Genomic DNA, 18,782 nt, shown 5'->3' with positions numbered 1-18,782 from the left:
AAATACAAAATAGGACTGGGGATGTGGCTCAGTGGTCTAGTGCCCCAAGTTCAATTCCCAGTACCAAAAAAAAAAAAAAAAAAAAGAGTAAAGAAATTTATTTTTGATGTTAGTTTTAGCAGTGATATTGTAGTTAAATATTTTCATTCAACTATGTGAAAAACTGAAATCAGGTATGCTTTCCTTTTTTTTTTTTTTTTGCTTTATTGTTTATTTTAAAGATTTATCCATGTGTATATACCCAACAAACCATTCTCCTTTTAAAACATGCATTAACATTTCAGATCCCTAATGCATGTTTAGTGGTTGCCTCTGGGAAGATATGAAGGATGACATTTTATTCTTGCAGTGCTTTACTTTTACAAGAACACCTGGACTAAATATGGAAAAAAATAAATTTATGAAATATGGCTGCTGGGTTCATGAAAATCTAATTTACTTTCTGCAAGTTTGAAAGTTTTATACATATGAAGGAAAACAACTGATTAACATACCTCTTTGAGCAAGCACCCATGTAAAAAACACCCATTTAGTTATTCCAGCTACTCAGGAAGCTGGGTCAGGATTATAAATTCAAGTCCTGCTTGGGCAATTTAAAAGTGAGACCCTGTCTCAAAATGAAAAATAAAAAAGGATAGTAATTTATTTCAGTGGTAGAATGTTCCTGCATTTAACTCCCAGCACTACCCCTCAAAAAAAAAAAAATTAGGAGAAAAAGTACCCATTTATTTAAAAAAAAAGTACTGTGAGTTTCTATTATAAGATCACATATTAAGCTGGGCATAGTGGTACATGACTGTAATCCTAGGAGCTCAGGAACCTGAGGCAGGAGGATCTTAAGTTCAAAGATAGCCTCAGCAATTTATCAAGGCCAGGCCCTAAGCAACTCAGCAAGACCCTGTCTGTAGATAAAATATTTTTTAAAAGGCTGGAGATGTGGCTCAGTGGTTAAGTGCCCCTGGGTTCAATCCCCAGTACAAAAACCAATAAATTAAAAATCGTATATTAAAAAGAAAATTTAAGGGTAAATTTTTTTTACCCTTAAATTGAAAAAGGATAACTATTAAAATGTCAGAAAAAAATATATATATTTCTGCCTTTGCCCATCTTCACTATATTCTATAGAAACCAGTATAAATGTGTGAAAAAATATTAGATCTTATAACTTCTCTTTATATATGTATGTATGTATGTATATATATATATATATATTTTTTTTTTTTTGAGGTGATGGGGACTGAACCTAATGCCTTGAGATGCTAGGCAAGTGTTCAAGTGTTCTACCACTGAGCTACATCATCAGCCCTTTTTATTTTATTTTGAGACAGTCTCTTGCTAAATGCTCACACTGGCCTCAAACTTTTGATTCTCCTGCCTCAGCTTCCTGAGTCACTGGGATCATAGGCATCTACCACTATACCCAGCTTATGAATTTTAATTTTAGAATACAGAGGAATACAGATGTGTGACTCTCAAAAGTTGAAATTTTATTATGTAAAATTAAGACTTCATTAAAGCCTATACAACTACCTGCACTCGGATGACTGAAATATTTAGTGTAGGGATCTGTAATTCTCAATACCCATATTTGACAGTCGGCTTTACAGCTCTTCTTTTGACCCAATATGGTCCAAACTAAAGTCTTGAACCCCGGCAACACACCCAAACCTATTTTTTTTTTTTTTTTGGAGGGAGGACTGGGGATTGAACTCAGGGGGACTCAAGCACTGAGCCACATCCCTTGCCCTATTTTGCATGTTATTTAGAGACAAGGTCTCACTGAGTTCCCAGTCCTTTTTAATTTTATTTTAAGACAAGGTCTCATTAGGGTCTCCTAGGCTGGCCTTGCGCTTTTGCTCCTCCTGCATAGCTGGGATTATAGGTGTTCCTCACCATACAAGATTTCATCTCTGCATTAATGCTTGCGTATTTGCAATAGCACTCTAACCATTATCCCAATTTCTGCCTTTGCCCATCTTCACTATATTCTATAGAAACTAGCATAAATGAGTGAAAACATGTTAGATCTTATCACTTTTCTTAAAATTATTCAGTGATTTTCCATTTCACTCTGGGTAAAAGCCAAAGTGCTTTAGATGGTCAACAGGCCCCAAATTCATTACTTATTGCTGTGTAACAAAGTAACCCAAACTTAATTGCTTAAAACAATATCCCTTTATTATTTCTCAGTTTCTGTTGGTCAGAGATCTGATCCTGGGTGTTTTAGGAGGCTGCAGTCCGTGTGTTAGCTGAGGCTGTGTTCATTCCAGGGCTGGAATGCAGGACCTAATGTCAAACTCATGTGGCTCTTGGCAGGCCTTGGGAACCTACCTGACTATTGGTCAAAGAAATCAGTTTTTTCTCACGTGGCCCTTTGCATCAGGCTAATAACAACATGTCAGCTTACTTCCCTAGGAGTGAGGTGTGAGTGTGTGTGTGTGTGTGTGAGAGAGAGAGAGAGAGAGAGAGAGAGAGAGAGAGAGAGAGAGAGAGAGAGATTCCCTACCTGCCATTCTTTATGCTTCTCTATGGCATTTATTACTATTAAATATTTCATGAGATTTATGTATTTTCTGTTCCTCATTTCTCCATCCCCATTATAATATAAGCTATGATGCAGAAAATTTTGTATATTTTGTCCACTATTTTATCTGTAATGATTAGAACAGTATTGAGCATATTAAAAACAAATACTAAATAAATAAAATAATTTAAAAAATATTTAAGGAGTCTTAAAAACAGACATCCATTTGTGGTGAAACCCCATAGCACTTAGCAATTCTGTAAAAAACTAGTCTGTTTGTGAGGCAGAATCAACAGAGATGACTTTGGGTATCCTAATAAGAGACAAAAAGTTTATAATAAGACACCAAAAAAAAAAAAAAATCCAACAAACCACACAGAACATCATTACCATCAAATACCACACACACATACATACACACATGCATGCACACACACACGTAGATGTTGCAACATGATTATGAAGATTTGTCAATTTGTTTTTTGTCTTGGATTCAATAACAGATCTTACCCTTCATGCCAGCACTGGAGAGTTTTCAGGGTAGAAGCAGCTTTCTTTTCTTAGAAGTAGAACACACCTGAAAAGGAAGATGGTGAACCCCACTGTGAAGTATGGGCTCCTCCTGAGAAGCCAGGCAAGCATGCCCAGGAGATGGACTAGGAACTTATAAACTGTCCATGCTGGTGAACAGTCTGTGGTCATGCTGTATTATACTCCACAGGATTTATTTCTCCATGTGAACTGACATCTCAGAAGGTATTCGCTGTGTCTCTGAAAGTGGTGATGACCTTGGTGATGTGGTTGTTGAACTTGTTTCGGGCACCAATCCATTGAGGTACAAGTTTCTCCTGATGGAAGTGGCCCTTACTCAGGAGGGCTTCCCAAAGAGAACTGAGAGGCATGTTTAAACTGTTAGAGAAGGATGATGTCAAAGTTCCTAATCTCAGCCCCTGGCTATGTCCCTGCCCCAACAGAAACACATAAATTCCTTTTTCCATTTCTCCTTTGTGTCTGCTTCATTGTTTTTCCTTACATAAACTTCTAAGATCCTATTGGCCAACCTCCAATCCTACTTAATTGCCCAATCCAGTTATCTTATATCACCTACGAAAAGTACACTTCAGATTGAATTAATTGAAAAGGAGTTAAACTAATGACAGTAAATATCAGTTTTTCAAACAGAATCCTATAAAGGAACATTCATCTTTAAATCATATGCATCTCATTTTGAAATCCTCTCATAGAATATATGCATTCCTCTTATATCTAAATTTTATCTGAAGTAGATTGCCATGTTCTCTTTTTAAAAATTTTTTTTTTAGTTGTAGATGGACACAATACCTTTATTTTTATTTATTTATTTTTGTGTAGTGCTGAGGATTGAACCCGGTGCCTCACACATGCTAGGCAAGTGCTCTACCACTGAGCTACCAAACCAGCCCACCAGCCTAACTTGTTCTGGTTCTTTTGCATTTTCCAACCCTCCTTTTTTTTTTTTTAACAGCTCCTGGCCACAGTGGGAACCATGATCCCTCTCCCTTACATCTGGCTATATTCCCAGAGTTTTCATTTCCATGTGGCACATTTTTATGCTCATCTTGGGTACCCCAGTGCTCAACATATTGTTGGGCAGAGATACCTGAAAGGTAACTTTCTTCCTCTCTTGTTATTCTCCTGTGGGAAAGGTGGGGGAGGGATTTGCTGATTAGAGTTCTAGATCTATAGGTTTGTAGGTTTTAGCATTAAGTACTTCCTTTTTAACTGAGTCCTTTTTTTTGCCCCTCCCCCCCCACCATATCTTTTTGGCTTACCAAGGAGCTGGTGTGGTGAAAGATGAAGAAAGGGCAATGCATTGGTTTAGGTAAGAAAGATGTTTTCTATTGAAAAGCAAAACTCCAGTGCTATCTGTTCAGGTAGTGCTGAGCTCAAAAACTTTATGATTTGGGTGAATTTTTCCAGAACCAAAATAAGGTAAAAATATAAAGTCTCTTAATCCTAAAGTCTTGGTACCTTCCACTTAGTGGTGAGTTAGCAGTGGGTATAGAAGTGGTGGGGCCAATGCATTTTAAAACAGACTGCCCCAATAAGGAAACAGTAGATTAGCTTTAAAAGAGCCAAAATAAGGAACATGCAACATTCTAGGTCAAGATTCAGAACATTAATAATGCTATTGAGTTGGTCACAGTCTTGGTTACAGTGCCTATTTTCTCAAATACTCAGAAGGCTGAGATAGGAGGATCACTTAGGCTCAGAAGTTTGAGGGTAGCCTAGGCAATACGGTGAGAACTTGTCTCTAATAATAACAATTTTATTAACAATGGATTGTGTATTATCTTATTCATTACATGTTGGAGCTCTTGACCATAAAAGATACATTTATTTAAACTCACAAACTGGGCTATAAGTTAGAATCACCTGGCAAGCTTTCAAAAAAATATTGATGCCCAGCTACAGATTGACATAATTGAGCAGAAAAAGATCCCCAGGTGACCATAAGTGACGCTGAGTCCAACCACTACTTTGCAAATCTACCATGATCTTTAGAGTAAACTTGAATCAAAAGAGGAAGGCACTTCAGCAACATATTCCAGCATGAGGCTTAAAATAGGTATTCTGATAAAGTTCACCTGACAACAGAAAGGACACATTTGAGAATCAGAAAGGGACTGCCACGGCTCCAGAGTGGCAAAGTGTGGCTGATGATAAGCTATATTTGGCTGGAACTCTTCTCCTGGGAATCTAGGCCACATCCCCGTAGCACTGGCATCCTGGGTTGGGTGCTTGTTGGAAATGCAGCATCTGAGTCCCTAACCACACCCATCGAAGCAGAATCTTCATTTTAACAAGTCCCGAGTGACTACTATATGCATTAGAGTTGTAAAATTGTTGCCCTAAACAACATTTTGTAAACCAGGTCCTTACATGGGACCATAAATTAAAAGCAAGTTTGAAACATACTTTCATCTTTTAGAGATGCCTTCCACTGTCAGGGATTGGGTAGAAAAAGCATTTCAAAGGAAAGATTTATCTCTGTATATTTGAAAAATAGAATTTGTGGTTTCTTTTGCCATATGAAATAAATAATTTATACCTAATGAGAAAAACATTGCCAAAATGAAAAACAAAAATCAGCTTTTAACAAAACAGTAAAAGCTATTTTTGACATTTTAGTAAGTATTCTTCTGGACTTTTTTCAATTAATACATGTCTTAATTTACTTAAATATTTCATTATTTTATGTTTAGTTTTTCTGTAGCTTCTTGCTATCAGAAGCTACTGTTGTGAAGAGCCTTTCATATGTTCATATACATATGATTATCTGATTGTTTTTTATAGAAAAATCACTAAAAACGGAATAACCAGGTCAAACAAACATCACTGCCACTATCCTCAGAGTTTATCCTAGTTCACTGTAGAATACATGCTAAGTATGATTATGTCAAAATGAACCCAACTATTATGCATAACTATAATGTGCTAATAAAAGCATAAAAAATGCATGTCTGTAATCTCAGCAGCTTGGGAGGCTGAGGCAAGAGGATCATGAGTTCAAAGCCACCCTCAGCAATAGCAAGGCGCTAAGCAATCCAGTGAGACTCTGTCTCTAAATAAAATACAAAATAGGGCTGGGAATGTGGCTCAGTGGTTGAGTGCCCCTGAGTTCAATCCCCGGCACCCTCCCCCCCCCCAAAAAAAAATTACAAAAGCATAAAAATAGAATAAATGCTAAATTTTTGTAGACTAGTCAACATTATTTTTAATCATTTGCTCATCTTTGCTAATTTGAGTAACAACATAAGGATGAGTCATTTGCATTTTTTCATTTCATTAATTGTGTGGTTGAATTTTATTTATAAACATCTATTGGTAATTTCTTTTTCTTTTCCTGCCAATTGTGCATTCATGCAGTTTGCCCATTTTTTTTTTTGCATTGGATTTTTTTATTTTCTGACTCATACTTAAGTATCCATTAAAGATAGCAAACCTTTTGTACATTTCCATTTACTTCTAACACCCCACCCCCCAGTCATGGTTAATATGGAAATAACTGCAATGTAACCAGGTAATAATTTCGTAAGTGGTAGTGCTCCAAATGGTAGCCACCAACCACATGTGGTCATATAAATTTAAGCAAATTAAAATTACATAAAATTTCAGTTCCTCAGCTGTACTATCTACATTTCAAGTGTCCAATAGCCACATGTGTTCAGGGCCTACTGGCTTCGTGCAGATACTGGTCACTTCCATCTTTGGTGAAAGTCCTGTTGAAAAGTGTTAGAGTATTACATTCCCATTTCAGCAACTGGTAACAGTGCTTAAAATATCAGGTTATGTATTACTCAACTAACATTTCTAAATGACCCTTTCTGTATTTTGATTTCCTGTATATTTTGGAGAGAAGACTATAATTATATCTGGAAAAGTGAATGAGTAGGTTGAGAGCAAATAAGTGATTCGTTTTTTTAAAAAAGTACTTGTTTCAAATAAAAGAAACATTTTTAATGAAGGAGGCTTTTAACATCTGTCTAGATGTGTGGTAAGATGGAAGTAATGGTTTCCAGTATTGGTTACATGTTTTTATTGGCACAGTCCTCGGTTTTATTAAAGGGATGCTTTTCCATGGAGTTGTTTGCTCATTTTCTATTCTACACCCCTGCCACCCTACCCCACCACACTGGTCCCTTTTTCTCCTTTCTTTTTTAGACAAGCCTCACAGCAGGACCATCGTCATGCCGCCTTTAACCTTGCAGTAGGAAAGCTGAAAAACACAACTGGGGCCCATGGAAGTCGGGTAATGACAACTGTCTTGTCCCTTCCAGCTGATATGTCATTCCTTCCAAACTTGCCCCTATATATCACCTGCAATTGTTAGGCAAAGACATTTTATATATTGTTTACTTACTACTCTCCTCTTTCTGTATTCTTATATTGCTTCCTCATGATAAAAGTCACAAATCAAGGGAATCCAAGATTCATATTTATGCATAGATTCCACTGATTAAATTCTCCTCCTCCTCCTCCTCCTCCTCCTCCTTCTTCTTCTTCTCCTTCTCCTTCTCCTTCTCCTTCTCCTTCTCCTTCTCCTCCTTCTCCTCCTCCTTCTCCTCCTCCTTCTCCTCCTCCTTCTCCTTCTGTACTGAGCATTGAACCCCAGGGCATTCTACCACTGAGCTGTACCCTCAACCCCTTTTTATTTTATTTTGAGATGGAGTCTAGTTAGGTTGCCCAGGCTGGCCTTGAACTTGGTGATCCTCCTGCCTCAGTCTCCTCAGTAGCTGAGGTTATAGACATGTGTGCCACCAGGTCCAGCCCACTAATTAAAATCTTGTCTTTCAATGAGCCTAAGCTGAAAGGCCAGGTTACTTTATGGTTCTTATACTTCCTGTGACTTCCTAATCCCCCCTGGGGTACCATCTTTATTGTCTTATAGAATTTTCTTACAAATTGAAAATAATAGTTACGAACATTAGGTAGATAGAATATTAGGTAGCTAGAATAAGAATATTAGGTAGATAATACAATACACGCAGATTTCCTTTGTGTGTATTGTATTATCCTCTTTTGATTAGTCATAGTCTAAAGAAATACACTATTACTTTTTTAGGGGAAGTTTTTCTTAATATTTTTGAATAGTTCATAGTCTGTGACATTTTTATGCAGATATTTTGAGTCAGAGATATTTTGACAGGGTCCCCCAAATAAACCATTACATTTTCAGCGGGGAGGGGAGTACTAGGGATTGAACTCAGGGGCACTTGACCACTGAGCACATCCCCAGCCCTACTTTGTGTTTTATTTAGAGACAGGGTCTTACTGAGTTGCTTAGTGCTTTTGCTGAGGCTGACTTTGAACTCACGAACCTCCTGTCTCAGCCTTCTGAACCCCTGGGATTACAGGCATGCGCCATCGCACCCAGCTCAGCTTATAATTCTTTTTTTTTTTAAGTCATGCAACTGACATCTATTCCATTACCAAGTAAAATGTTTACCACCTCCCACAACTCCACCCTTAGGCTAAGGAATAAGCAAAGATTATAAAGAGAAAGGCTCATCTGGTATGGTGGTGCATGCCTATTATTATCAGCTTGGAGGATCCCAAGTTCAAGGAAAGCCTTGGCAACTTAGTGAGATCCTGGTTCCATGCCAGTACCACCCACCCTACATACACACACATACAAAGAAGGCTCAGTTAAGGGCGTAAGGATGGAATAAATATTGGGAATTGGTATAATGTAGTCAGGAATATTGGTTGCATGACTACATGGTAATGAAATTTTGAAATGACCTTTTTTTTAAATTTTTTATTGTTGGTTGTTCAAAACATTACAAATTTCTTGATATATCATATTTCACACTTTGATTCAAGTGGGTTATGAACTCCCATTTTTACCCCATATACAGATTGCAGAATTACATCAGTTACACATACATTGATTTACATATTGCCATACTAGTGTCTGTTGTGTTCTGCTGCCTTTCCTATCCTCTACTATCCCCCCTCCCCTCCCCTCCCCTCCCCTCCCCTCTTCTCTCTCTAAACCCTCTACTGTCATTCATTTCTCCCCCTTGTATTATTTTTCCCCTTCCCCTCACTTCCTCTTGTATGTACTTTTGTATAACCCTGAGGGTCTCCTTCCATTTCCATGCAATTTCCCTTCTCTCTCCCTTTCCCTCCCACCTCTCATCCCTGTTTAATGTTAATCTTCTTCTCATGCTCTTCGTCCCTACTCTGTTCTTAGTTACTCTCCTTATATCAAAGAAGACATTTGGCATTTGTTTTTTAGGGATTGGCTAGCTTAAATGCTCACCATCTCTAGCTGTCAGAGAAATGCAAATCAAAACCACCCTAAGATACCATCTCACTCCAGTAAGATTGGCAGCCATTATGAAGTCAAACAACAACAAGTGCTGGCGAGGATGTGGGGAAAAGGGTACACTTGTACATTGCTGGTAGGACTGCAAATTGGTGCAGCCAATTTGGAAAGCAGTATGGAGATTTCTTGGAAAGCTGGGAATGGAGCCACCATTTGACCCAGCTATTCCCCTTCTTGGTCTATTCCCTAAAGACCTAAAAAGAGCATGCTACAGGGACACTGCTACATCGATGTTCATAGCAGCACAATTCACAATAGCAAGACTGTGGAACCAACCTAGATGCCCTTCATTAGATGAATGGATAAAAAAAATGTGGCATTTATACACAATGGAGTATTACTCTGCATTAAAAAATGACAAAATCATAGAATTTGCAGGGAAATGGATGGCATTGAAATGACCTTTTTAAGGCAGCCAAGTCAATGTGTTATAGTCAACATGTTCTATTTCACAACTGACAGTTGTCAGATGGACAGGTTTGTGGGTTTGTAGAACTCCTCTCCAATTAGCATTCCCAAACCAACATATAGAATTTGCTTGCAAGAGTGAGGCACCTCAGACATTACACAAGATTCTTGACTAGAAAAATTCCTTTAAATAATGCAAAAGAATCCAGCTGATCTCTGCTATTTTAAGAATATTTGTTTGGGTAGCTCTGATTTTGTTATGAAGACACTCATGATAAAACCCAGCTAACATGTCACATATTCTTCTCAGTACCTTAGAATGAGTTTAGGTGTTAACTTGGTCCTTGGCCCAAACATTTGGACACACATATCCTTTCAGTTTACTCTTCCTTTGCATCACTAAATAACTGCCTCTTCTAGGGATATACAGATGCTCCTTAATGTTGCTGCAAGACAGGGGATCCAAGAAGCCCAAGAACTTCTGGAGAATGTTATTTTGACTCAAAGCAAGCTCTTGTCAACTAAAGGAACAAGGAGGTTCTACAAATCATAACTGTGTCCTACATGCTCCTCCTAGAACATGGCATCTTTTGCTCTCACTTGTCTGTGGCCTTGCAAAGCTCCATGGAACTTTCAATAGAAGCTGCTTTTAGAGATAGTTTTATATGTTGCTTAATCACCAATTTGCTGCTCAAAATCCTTTAAATAAGGTGTTGTTTTGATGTTTTTCTGAGGTTGACCTCTCCTGGATAGAGAAATATTTTATTTGGATTCCATTACTGCTCACTTCAGCTAACTTTCATTCAAGTCAGTGAGCATTCGACAAAATGGTAGAAGGAAAAGAAGGAAGAAACCTGTCTCACCAGAGAGTTGGCTTCTTAGATGTGTTACTTGGCTCCGTCAGATCCACTGAAGGAGCTAAGCTCATCATCAGCCTAATCTATGACATGTGGTGCTCTGCTTAAAATAAGGTTGTTTTCATGTCTCTACATTTCAATTTTCTGCTCTATTAGGTTTCTATGATATTATATTCACTTTTTGTATTACAAAAAGTTCTTTATAGGATTAAAAATGAGTATGATTATTGTCATCAAAAAGAAAAAGAATCAAAGATAAGAGCTAACATTTATTGAACACTCGTCTTGAGGAAGATATTTTCCTACCTGCTTTGTGTTTTAACATTCAGTAGTTATAAAAAAAAAGTCTTATGAACTGAGTAGTAGTATCACTCTCATTTTACAGACATGGAAAAATAATTGAAGAGAAGTTAAGTAATATTCACAGAGTCTTAGAGAGTAAGTGGTAAAGTGGGATTCTGAATTTTGATAGTCCGACTTTAGAGTCGACATTCTTACCTAGTTCTACTGATGTCACTCCCCCCAAGTTATGAACTTATCCTTCCGAACAACTAATTTAGAGAGTAGATAACTAGGTTTGTTACTAGTACATAGCAAACACTTACTTAGTCAATAACTCAGCCACATTTCTGTCTCTTTCTTTCTCTCTCTCTCTTTCTTTCTTTCTCTCTTTCTTTCTTCTTTTTCTTTCTTTCTTTCATTGATTGAACCAAGGGGCACTCTACCACTGAACTACACTGCCAGCCCTTTAAATTTTCTTTTCTTATTTTGAGACAGTATCTCTCTAAGTTGCTGAGGATGACTGGAACCTGTCATCCTCCTGCCTCAGCCTTCCCCGGGGTCACTAGGATTATAGTTGTGCACCACCATGCCAGGTCCCATTTTCTTATTGTATTATTTTCTTTAAGCACAAGTTACGTATTTCTATTTTTCAAGAAGTGTTTTGTTGTTGTTGTTTTAGTTTTCTTGGTACTAGGAATTAACCCAGCTTTGTCACTGAGCTACATCCCCAGACCTTTTTATTTTATTTTTTAAGACGGATCTCACTAAGTTGCTGAGACTGGCCTCAAACTTGCAATCCTCCTGTCTCAGACTTCCAAGTTGCTAAGGGATTACAGGCCTATACCATCAGGGCTGCCCACAAGTGTTATTTTTAACCTTAAGTGCAGTTGGCTGTATTTATTGCATTAGATTGTAGCATAGTTCTCTACTTGGAATATAAATTCAGAAACATGATGTGAGGATGACAAAAGTGTCAAATTAGAATTCAGTGTAACGATTAGGCTTTATTTAAAATACTTGTTTCCCTTTTAAATGTCAAGTTTATACTGCCTAATAGCAGTAGAAACCTCAGAAGATGACTGTGAGCCTTAGGCTATTTCTTCTTCATCCAAGTGGAACCCATAGACTTTTAAGGATGTAGATGAGATGGTCAAATGTTGTTTTGTGCTTCATTTTTTATGAAGCAATTTTAAACTTTTCAATGTAGAAATCCCTAGACCATAAACTAAATTCTCCCCCTGAACCTTTAGAGATAGCATTTTAAAAATCCTTGCAACTACTTCAAATTTTCTTACATTTCCTCGGGGGACTTATTTTTTATTCCATCAATGTTGTTTGAGATACATTACTGGAAATTTTATTCTGAGCTACAAATACTCATTTAAATAATACTAGGATAATCATCATATAAATGTTCATTTATACCTTTGTATCACTCCCCAGCACTTTCCCCTCCGTCCCCACCACCCATCCTTTGGTCCCTTTCCTCTGGCGATCTCCCTTTGATTTTCATGAACTCCATTCCCACTTTTCTTTTCCTTTTTCTCTCTGGTTTCTGCATATGAGAGAAAACATCCAACCCTTAACCTCCTGAGTTAGTTTGACTTATTTTGCTTAACATAATGTTCTCAAGTACCCTCCATTTTCCTGCAAAGGACATGATTTCATTTTTCTTTATGGCTAAATAAAGCTCCATTGTGTATCTATACCACATTTTCTTTATCCATTCACCTGTTGATGGACACTTAGGCTGGTTCCATAGTTTGGCCATTGTGAATTGTGCTGCTGTAAACATGGGTATGCAAGTATCACTGTAGTAAGATGACTATAATTATTCAGGATAAATATTGAGAAGTGGGATAGCTGGATTATATGGCAGTTCCATGCCTAGTCTTTTGAGGAACCTCCATACCGATTTCAATAATGGTTGTACTAAGTTACAGTCCTACCAACAGAGTAAAAGTGTTTCTTTTTATCCACATTCTCCCCAGCATTTATTATTATTTGTATTTTTGATGACTGCCATTCTGACTGGTATGAGATGAAATCTCAGTGTAGTTTTGTTTTGTGTTTTCCTAATTGCTAGAGATGAACATTTTTTCATGTATTTGTTGGTCATTTGTATTTCTTCTTTTGAAAAGTGTCTGTTTAATTCACTTGTCCATTCATTAATTGGGTTATTCGATTTTTAGAATTAAGTTTTTTGAGTTCTTTATGTATTCCAGATATTAATTCTGTCAGAAGAGTAGCTTGCAAAGATTCTAATCCCATTCTGTAGGTTCTCCTCTTCACATTCCCAATTGTTTCCTTTGCTGTGCAGAAACTTTTAATTTGATGCTGCCTCATTTATTTATTCTTGACATTATTTCCTGAGCTTTAGGGCTCCTACTGAGAAAGTCATTGCCTATGCCTATATGCTGGAGTGTTAACTCCAAGTTACTGTACTTTAATTTAAAATTCTTTCAAAGGCATATTTACAGTAACAACCAAAACTTAAAATTGTGAAGGAATAACTATACATACATGTTTAATTTAAAAATTCCTTTAGACTATTTCTATAAATATCTAAACAACTAACATTGATTTAAATTGCTTAAGAATGCTAATATATCTTCTCTTAACAGTTCTTTGTTGCTGAAATAAAATAATTGAAGTAATTGAAAATGCATAATTACAAGTAGAATGACTATAGTCTTTCTATGAGGACTCACCTGTAAAAACCCTTCACTTTTGACTTTCATAAGACAGTGCTTGGCTATAAAATAGGGCATGATCCACCAGGCCATTAAGATTGAGGCAAAACCAGAGTGTGATGGATCAGGATTCCCCTGTATGCAGAGCTCTGCTTCTCCCGACACCCCCGCCTTTTTTTTTTTTTTCTTGGTAGCTGGGTTAAGGTTCAAGGGCAAAAGCAAGACATAAAAAGAAAATTGGAGCAGAGAAAGAGAGAGCAAAAGAGCAAGAATGAACTTTTACATATCTAGTTGGTTCAGAGATTTTGGTTCTGCTGTCTTTCTTCCTCCTTCTAGATCATGGTCGTTGAGACTTAGTTATCTCCTAAAAGCTCCCAGGTTTCCTGTTTAGCTATTCTGCAGTCTTGATCCTTTCTAGGGATCTATCTGGTTGTCAATATAAAAAAAAATCTTACATCGAATATGACATACATTTATGGCTCACAAATCTCTAGTCTACAACCAATGAATTTTATGTGTATATGGGACATGTAACCACCAAATGAAGATGTGGATTTCCAACATTATTTCCCAGTGTGGTATGGCCACATTGTTGATGGGACTTGAGGTAGATTAATGCACAAACTTTCATTGTAAATAGATGCCTTTCAATGATTTGAACAGAGTTAGACTTTTTTTAAAAAATATTTTTGTTGTTGTTGTTGTTGATGGACACAAAACCTTTATTTTATTTATTTATTTTTATGTGGTGCTGAGGATCAAACCCAGTGCCTCATACATGCTTGTGAAATAAAATAATTGCTCTACCACTGAGCCACAACCTCAGCCCCAGAGTTAGACTTTTAATTGTAGATTGTCACAGAAAACCCTGCAGTTTTCTGGTATACTGGACATAAGCTTAGCCAGGAAGCCAGGGAGAATTCAAACTAGTAGTTTCTTGAATTCAATTAGAGCACATTTATTGTAATCATAATTTACTACACAGAATCTTCTAAGGTAAAAAATCTATGTAATAGTACCCTAGTAAGCATTAAATCAAGTTATATATATATGTTATTAGTAAAGTCCATTTGAATCTTGATTCAACAATGACAATAATTTTTTTTTCATTTTATTAGAAAAATGTTCTTTGGCATGTAATAAAAACTGAATAAAACTGTTGATGAATGGCTTACACAAATTATCTAATGACAGCAATCATATTTGAATTAACTTTGTGGATTCTTAGCCCAGGGCTTAACTTACTATTAGGAAGTATTAATACACACACCACACACACACACACACACACACACATACACACACACATATATGTGTGTGTGTTTTGGTACCAGGGATTAAACTCAGGGGTACTTGGCCACTGAGCCACATCCCTATCCCTATTTGGGATTTTTATTTAGAGATAGGGTCTCACTGAGTTGCTTAGTGCTTCCTTTTTGCTGAGGCTGGCTTTGAACTCTGTGATCCTCCTGCCACAGCCTCCTGAGCGGCTAGGATTACAGGCATGGGTCATGTACCCAGCTTAGCATTTTATATTCTTAATGAGGTTTGAATATCTAGTCATTTTTTTTTCAGTGCTGGAGATCAAACCATTGCACATGCTGGGCAAATACTATTGAACTACATCCATATATATCCCCAGTCCCTGTCATGTTCTATTCTTTTTTTTTTGGTCAAACAAGTAACATTTATTTGTCATTTATTATGTATTGAATGGTTTGCTAAACACTATAGATGTAGTAGAAAATATAAGGAAGGTACTATTATTATCTCCATTTTATGAATAAATGAGGACAGCAGGTTTAGAAAGATAACTAGTCTAGGATCATACCAGTGGCAAGTGCATTGTAGAAAACCAAAAAGATTATAAGATAATAGAATAAAAGTCACTCACAAATCTATGCCTGGTTATTATTATTGCTAACATTTGGATTATTCCCTCATTCTATACATGTCATGATAGATTAGTGAAATTATACCAAATACACAGTTTTCTATTTTCATTTTCTCCCTTAGTGGTATGCTAACGTTTTGCCTCTTATCATGTCACTGATTTTTGCTAGATTATCTTTAATGATTGCAGAACATTCCATTGTGTGGATATGATTTGTATCTAATGCTGCTTTGATATTGATACAAGTTTCCTTTTATCCTTCTGCTCTAGGAAATAATATTCCAGTGAACATCTTCGGCTACATTTTGGATTTTTCCTCAGGTTGCATTTTTTAAAATTTTTTTTAGTTGTAGATGGACACAATGCCTTTATTTATTTTTGTGTGGTACTGGGGATTGAACCCAGTGCCTCACATGTGCTAGGCAGGTGCTCTACCACTGAGCCACAACCCCAGCCTCCCCAGGATACATTTTCAGGCTTGGAATTCTATGACAAATAATCAAACAGTTTTAGGTCTTAAAGAAATAAATTGGCTAACATGTTCAAATGAATTTACAAAAAAGAATCATAAAATACAGGAGAAAAACTAAAAGTAAACAATCAGCTCCTAATATATAGGTTGTTTCCTAAAATTAGAATTTTCACTTTAGGATAATTGTAGATTCACATATATTGGTAGGAAATAATACATAGAGATCCTGTTGCCCCTCACTCCATTTCTGCAGTGGTAATGTCTTAAAATCATAAGACAGAGCCACAGCCAGTGCATCTCGGTGCTGCAATCAAGATGCAGAGCATTCCTGTCACATTGCTGTCATGACTACACATCTGCCCTAGCCCCTATTCCAGATCCCAGGCAATCAATAATCCATTCTCTATTTCTATAATTTTGTCATTTTGAGAATGTTATATAAATGAAATCATAAAGTACATGACCGTTTAAGATGTCTTTACTCAGTATAATTTCCTGGAGAGTCATCCAAGTTGCTGTGTGTATTAATAGCTTGACCTTTTATTCCATGGTATGTATGTTTAATCATTCACTCATTGATGGACATCTGTGTTGGGCCCCATTTTTTAGTACAATGAATAAAGCTGTAGTGTGCACAGGTTTTGATTTGTGCAACCTTGGCTCTCCTGTTTTTTACACAGATATATCAGCCTGCAGGTAAGCATCTCAGCTCAGCTCCATAGAGTCCACTTCCCTGGAGAGTTATTGAATACACTAACTTTGGGTCTCTTTAAGTTCTGCACTGGATCCTGGGAGACACTGCTTGCTTCTTTTCCATAGCTGGTCCTGCATGTCACTCACATACCTGTAGTCATGTATGTGAGAAAAAAAGCATAGAAAGGTATTTTCTTGCTCTCTTTCCACCCCAAACTCATTCTATTCTCTCAAGGATGCAGGAGAGCACACTTGCATGTTCCAGGTTTGAAATGATCGTGCCAGCGTTGTGCTTCTGAAGTGGATTGCCCTTTCAGAGTCTATTTTCTCAGACATGCAATGACAACCTAATAGAGTTGTGAAGATTAAATGAGCTGATATTTTAAAAACACAAAACAATCCTTCACATGAAGTCATCGGGCTGAAGGTTGTTTTGTTAAAGTTGTCTGGCATGAGGAAATAGTCACATTTAGTCAGAGGCAGATTTACAGTGACTTAAGTGAAATTTAGATTTTATTGAAGTTTTTATTTTTTTTTTGATACTTTTTATTTTTTGATACTGAGGATTGAATCAGGGGCACTTTACCACTGAGCTACATCTTGAGTGCTTTTTATTTTATTTTGCTGAAGCTGGACTTGAATTTTTTGTCCTCTTGCCTCAGCCTCTCCAGTGGCTGGTATTATAGGTATGCACCTTGACCTCTTTTTTTTTTTTTTTTTTTGGTTCCAGGGATTGAACCCAGGGCTACTTAACCATTGGCTCACATTCCCAGCCTTTTCTTGATCACATTTGCTCTTGTGTCAACTGTCATTGGAGGGTTGTAGGCCCTTAACTGTGGGAAAGCTGAACTGGGAATATGATTAGTTTGGGTTTATGGGATATATTTATTTTTCCTCCGCCTCACCCAGGATACCTTCCCTCATACAATCTGGTGGGTGTGGCAACATCCACCATGGTCACCATGACAACCTCAAAGAACTCAGACTGCCCTCCATGCAGGTGCAAGGCCACAGGTGTGGCCAACCTGCTGATCGTGCGGTACCCAGCTTCAGAAATACATAGGTGGTGGAGGAGGAAATTTTGCTTTGACATGTATCTTAGATGCAACTGGTGGAAAATTCTTCTAAACCTTAGAGTTCACATGTTAAAGAAATCTGATAGAAGTCTTCCTGATATCGACCACAGTCCTAAAAATGTATATGAAATGACCAGTAATGAGTTGAGAAACTGAAACTTTTATCAAACATCAATAAAATAAATTTGAACAACCCTGCTCAATGAGATAGTGAAGTCCTTCTGTTCTCTGTGTAGAAAATATAATTGTCCAAAAAGTTGCCCAAAGAGCATGAAGTCCAAAACAAACAAACAAACAAATAAATAAGGAAAAAGATGACTTAGAAATGTGTTAGGAAGGTAATTGACAAAATTATGTCATTTTCCTGCCAGGCAAGGTGGCACATGCCTGTAATCCTAGCGGCTTGGGAGGCTTGTGAGTTCCAAGCCAGCCTTGTCAAAAGAAAGTGCTAAGCAACTCAGTGTGACCCTGTCTCTAAATAAAATACAAATAGGGCTGGGGATGTGGCTTAGTGGTCGAGTGCTTCTGAATTTCATCCCTGGTACCGCCCCCACATGCAAAAAAATATGTCATTTTCCTGGTTGATTGAATGTTTCAGTATTTGACAGTTTTTAACTTTTTAAATGTGATTTCTTGGGGCTGGGGATGTGGCTCAAGCAGTAGCGTGCTCGCCTGGCATGCGTGCGGCCCGGGTTCGATCCTCAGCACCACATACAAACAAAGATGTTGTGTCCGCCGAGAACTTAAATAAATAAATAAATATTTCAAAAATAAATAAATAAATAACTTTGATTTCTTTTCCAGTCCCTGATATTTTTTGATTTACAAGTTTGCAATCTTTTTCTGAAGAGAGCTCTCAAGCTGGATAAGCCCCTGGCCACCCATTCCCTGTGATCACACACCCTGATGCAGATGACCAAGAAGCACTTTGTAGACAAAACTACGTTTGGGTTCTTCTTGGTTGTGAGTTCTTAAACACTATATAACTAAGAAACTTGAATTATGTATT

The 18,782-nt window shown here is 37.2% G+C and overlaps 1 protein-coding gene across 3 annotated transcripts in view; it reads left to right on the top strand.

Annotated features, from left to right (window-relative positions):
- LOC124102757 (sel1-repeat-containing protein YbeT-like) overlaps positions 1-18,782 on the top strand; it is a 135,520-nt gene that overhangs the window by 53,913 nt on the left and 62,825 nt on the right. Inside the window, exons 3-6 of one of the 3 annotated variants that reach the window (XR_006854971.2) lie at positions 4,029-4,170; positions 4,340-4,385; positions 7,229-7,316; positions 10,227-15,024. Coding sequence is in view for 2 of the 3 variants with exons in the window: in XM_046459224.2 (XP_046315180.1) it covers positions 4,050-4,170; positions 4,340-4,385; positions 7,229-7,316; positions 15,803-15,820 (273 nt within the window). In the remaining variant the exon portion in view is untranslated. Of the gene's footprint in view, positions 1-4,028; positions 4,171-4,339; positions 4,386-7,228; positions 7,317-10,226; positions 15,025-15,802; positions 16,804-18,782 lie in introns of those variants that run through there. The other 2 variants (XM_046459224.2, XM_046459222.2) reach the window with 2 other exon arrangements.

The sequence above is a fragment of the Marmota monax genome, unplaced genomic scaffold (assembly GCF_021218885.2).
Source record: "Marmota monax isolate L192 unplaced genomic scaffold, Marmota_monax_Labrador192_F-V1.1 WCK01_AAM20220418_F8-fsc00002, whole genome shotgun sequence".
Lineage (NCBI taxonomy): Eukaryota > Metazoa > Chordata > Mammalia > Rodentia > Sciuridae > Marmota > Marmota monax.
This window is presented reverse-complemented; position numbering and strand designations above follow the sequence as displayed.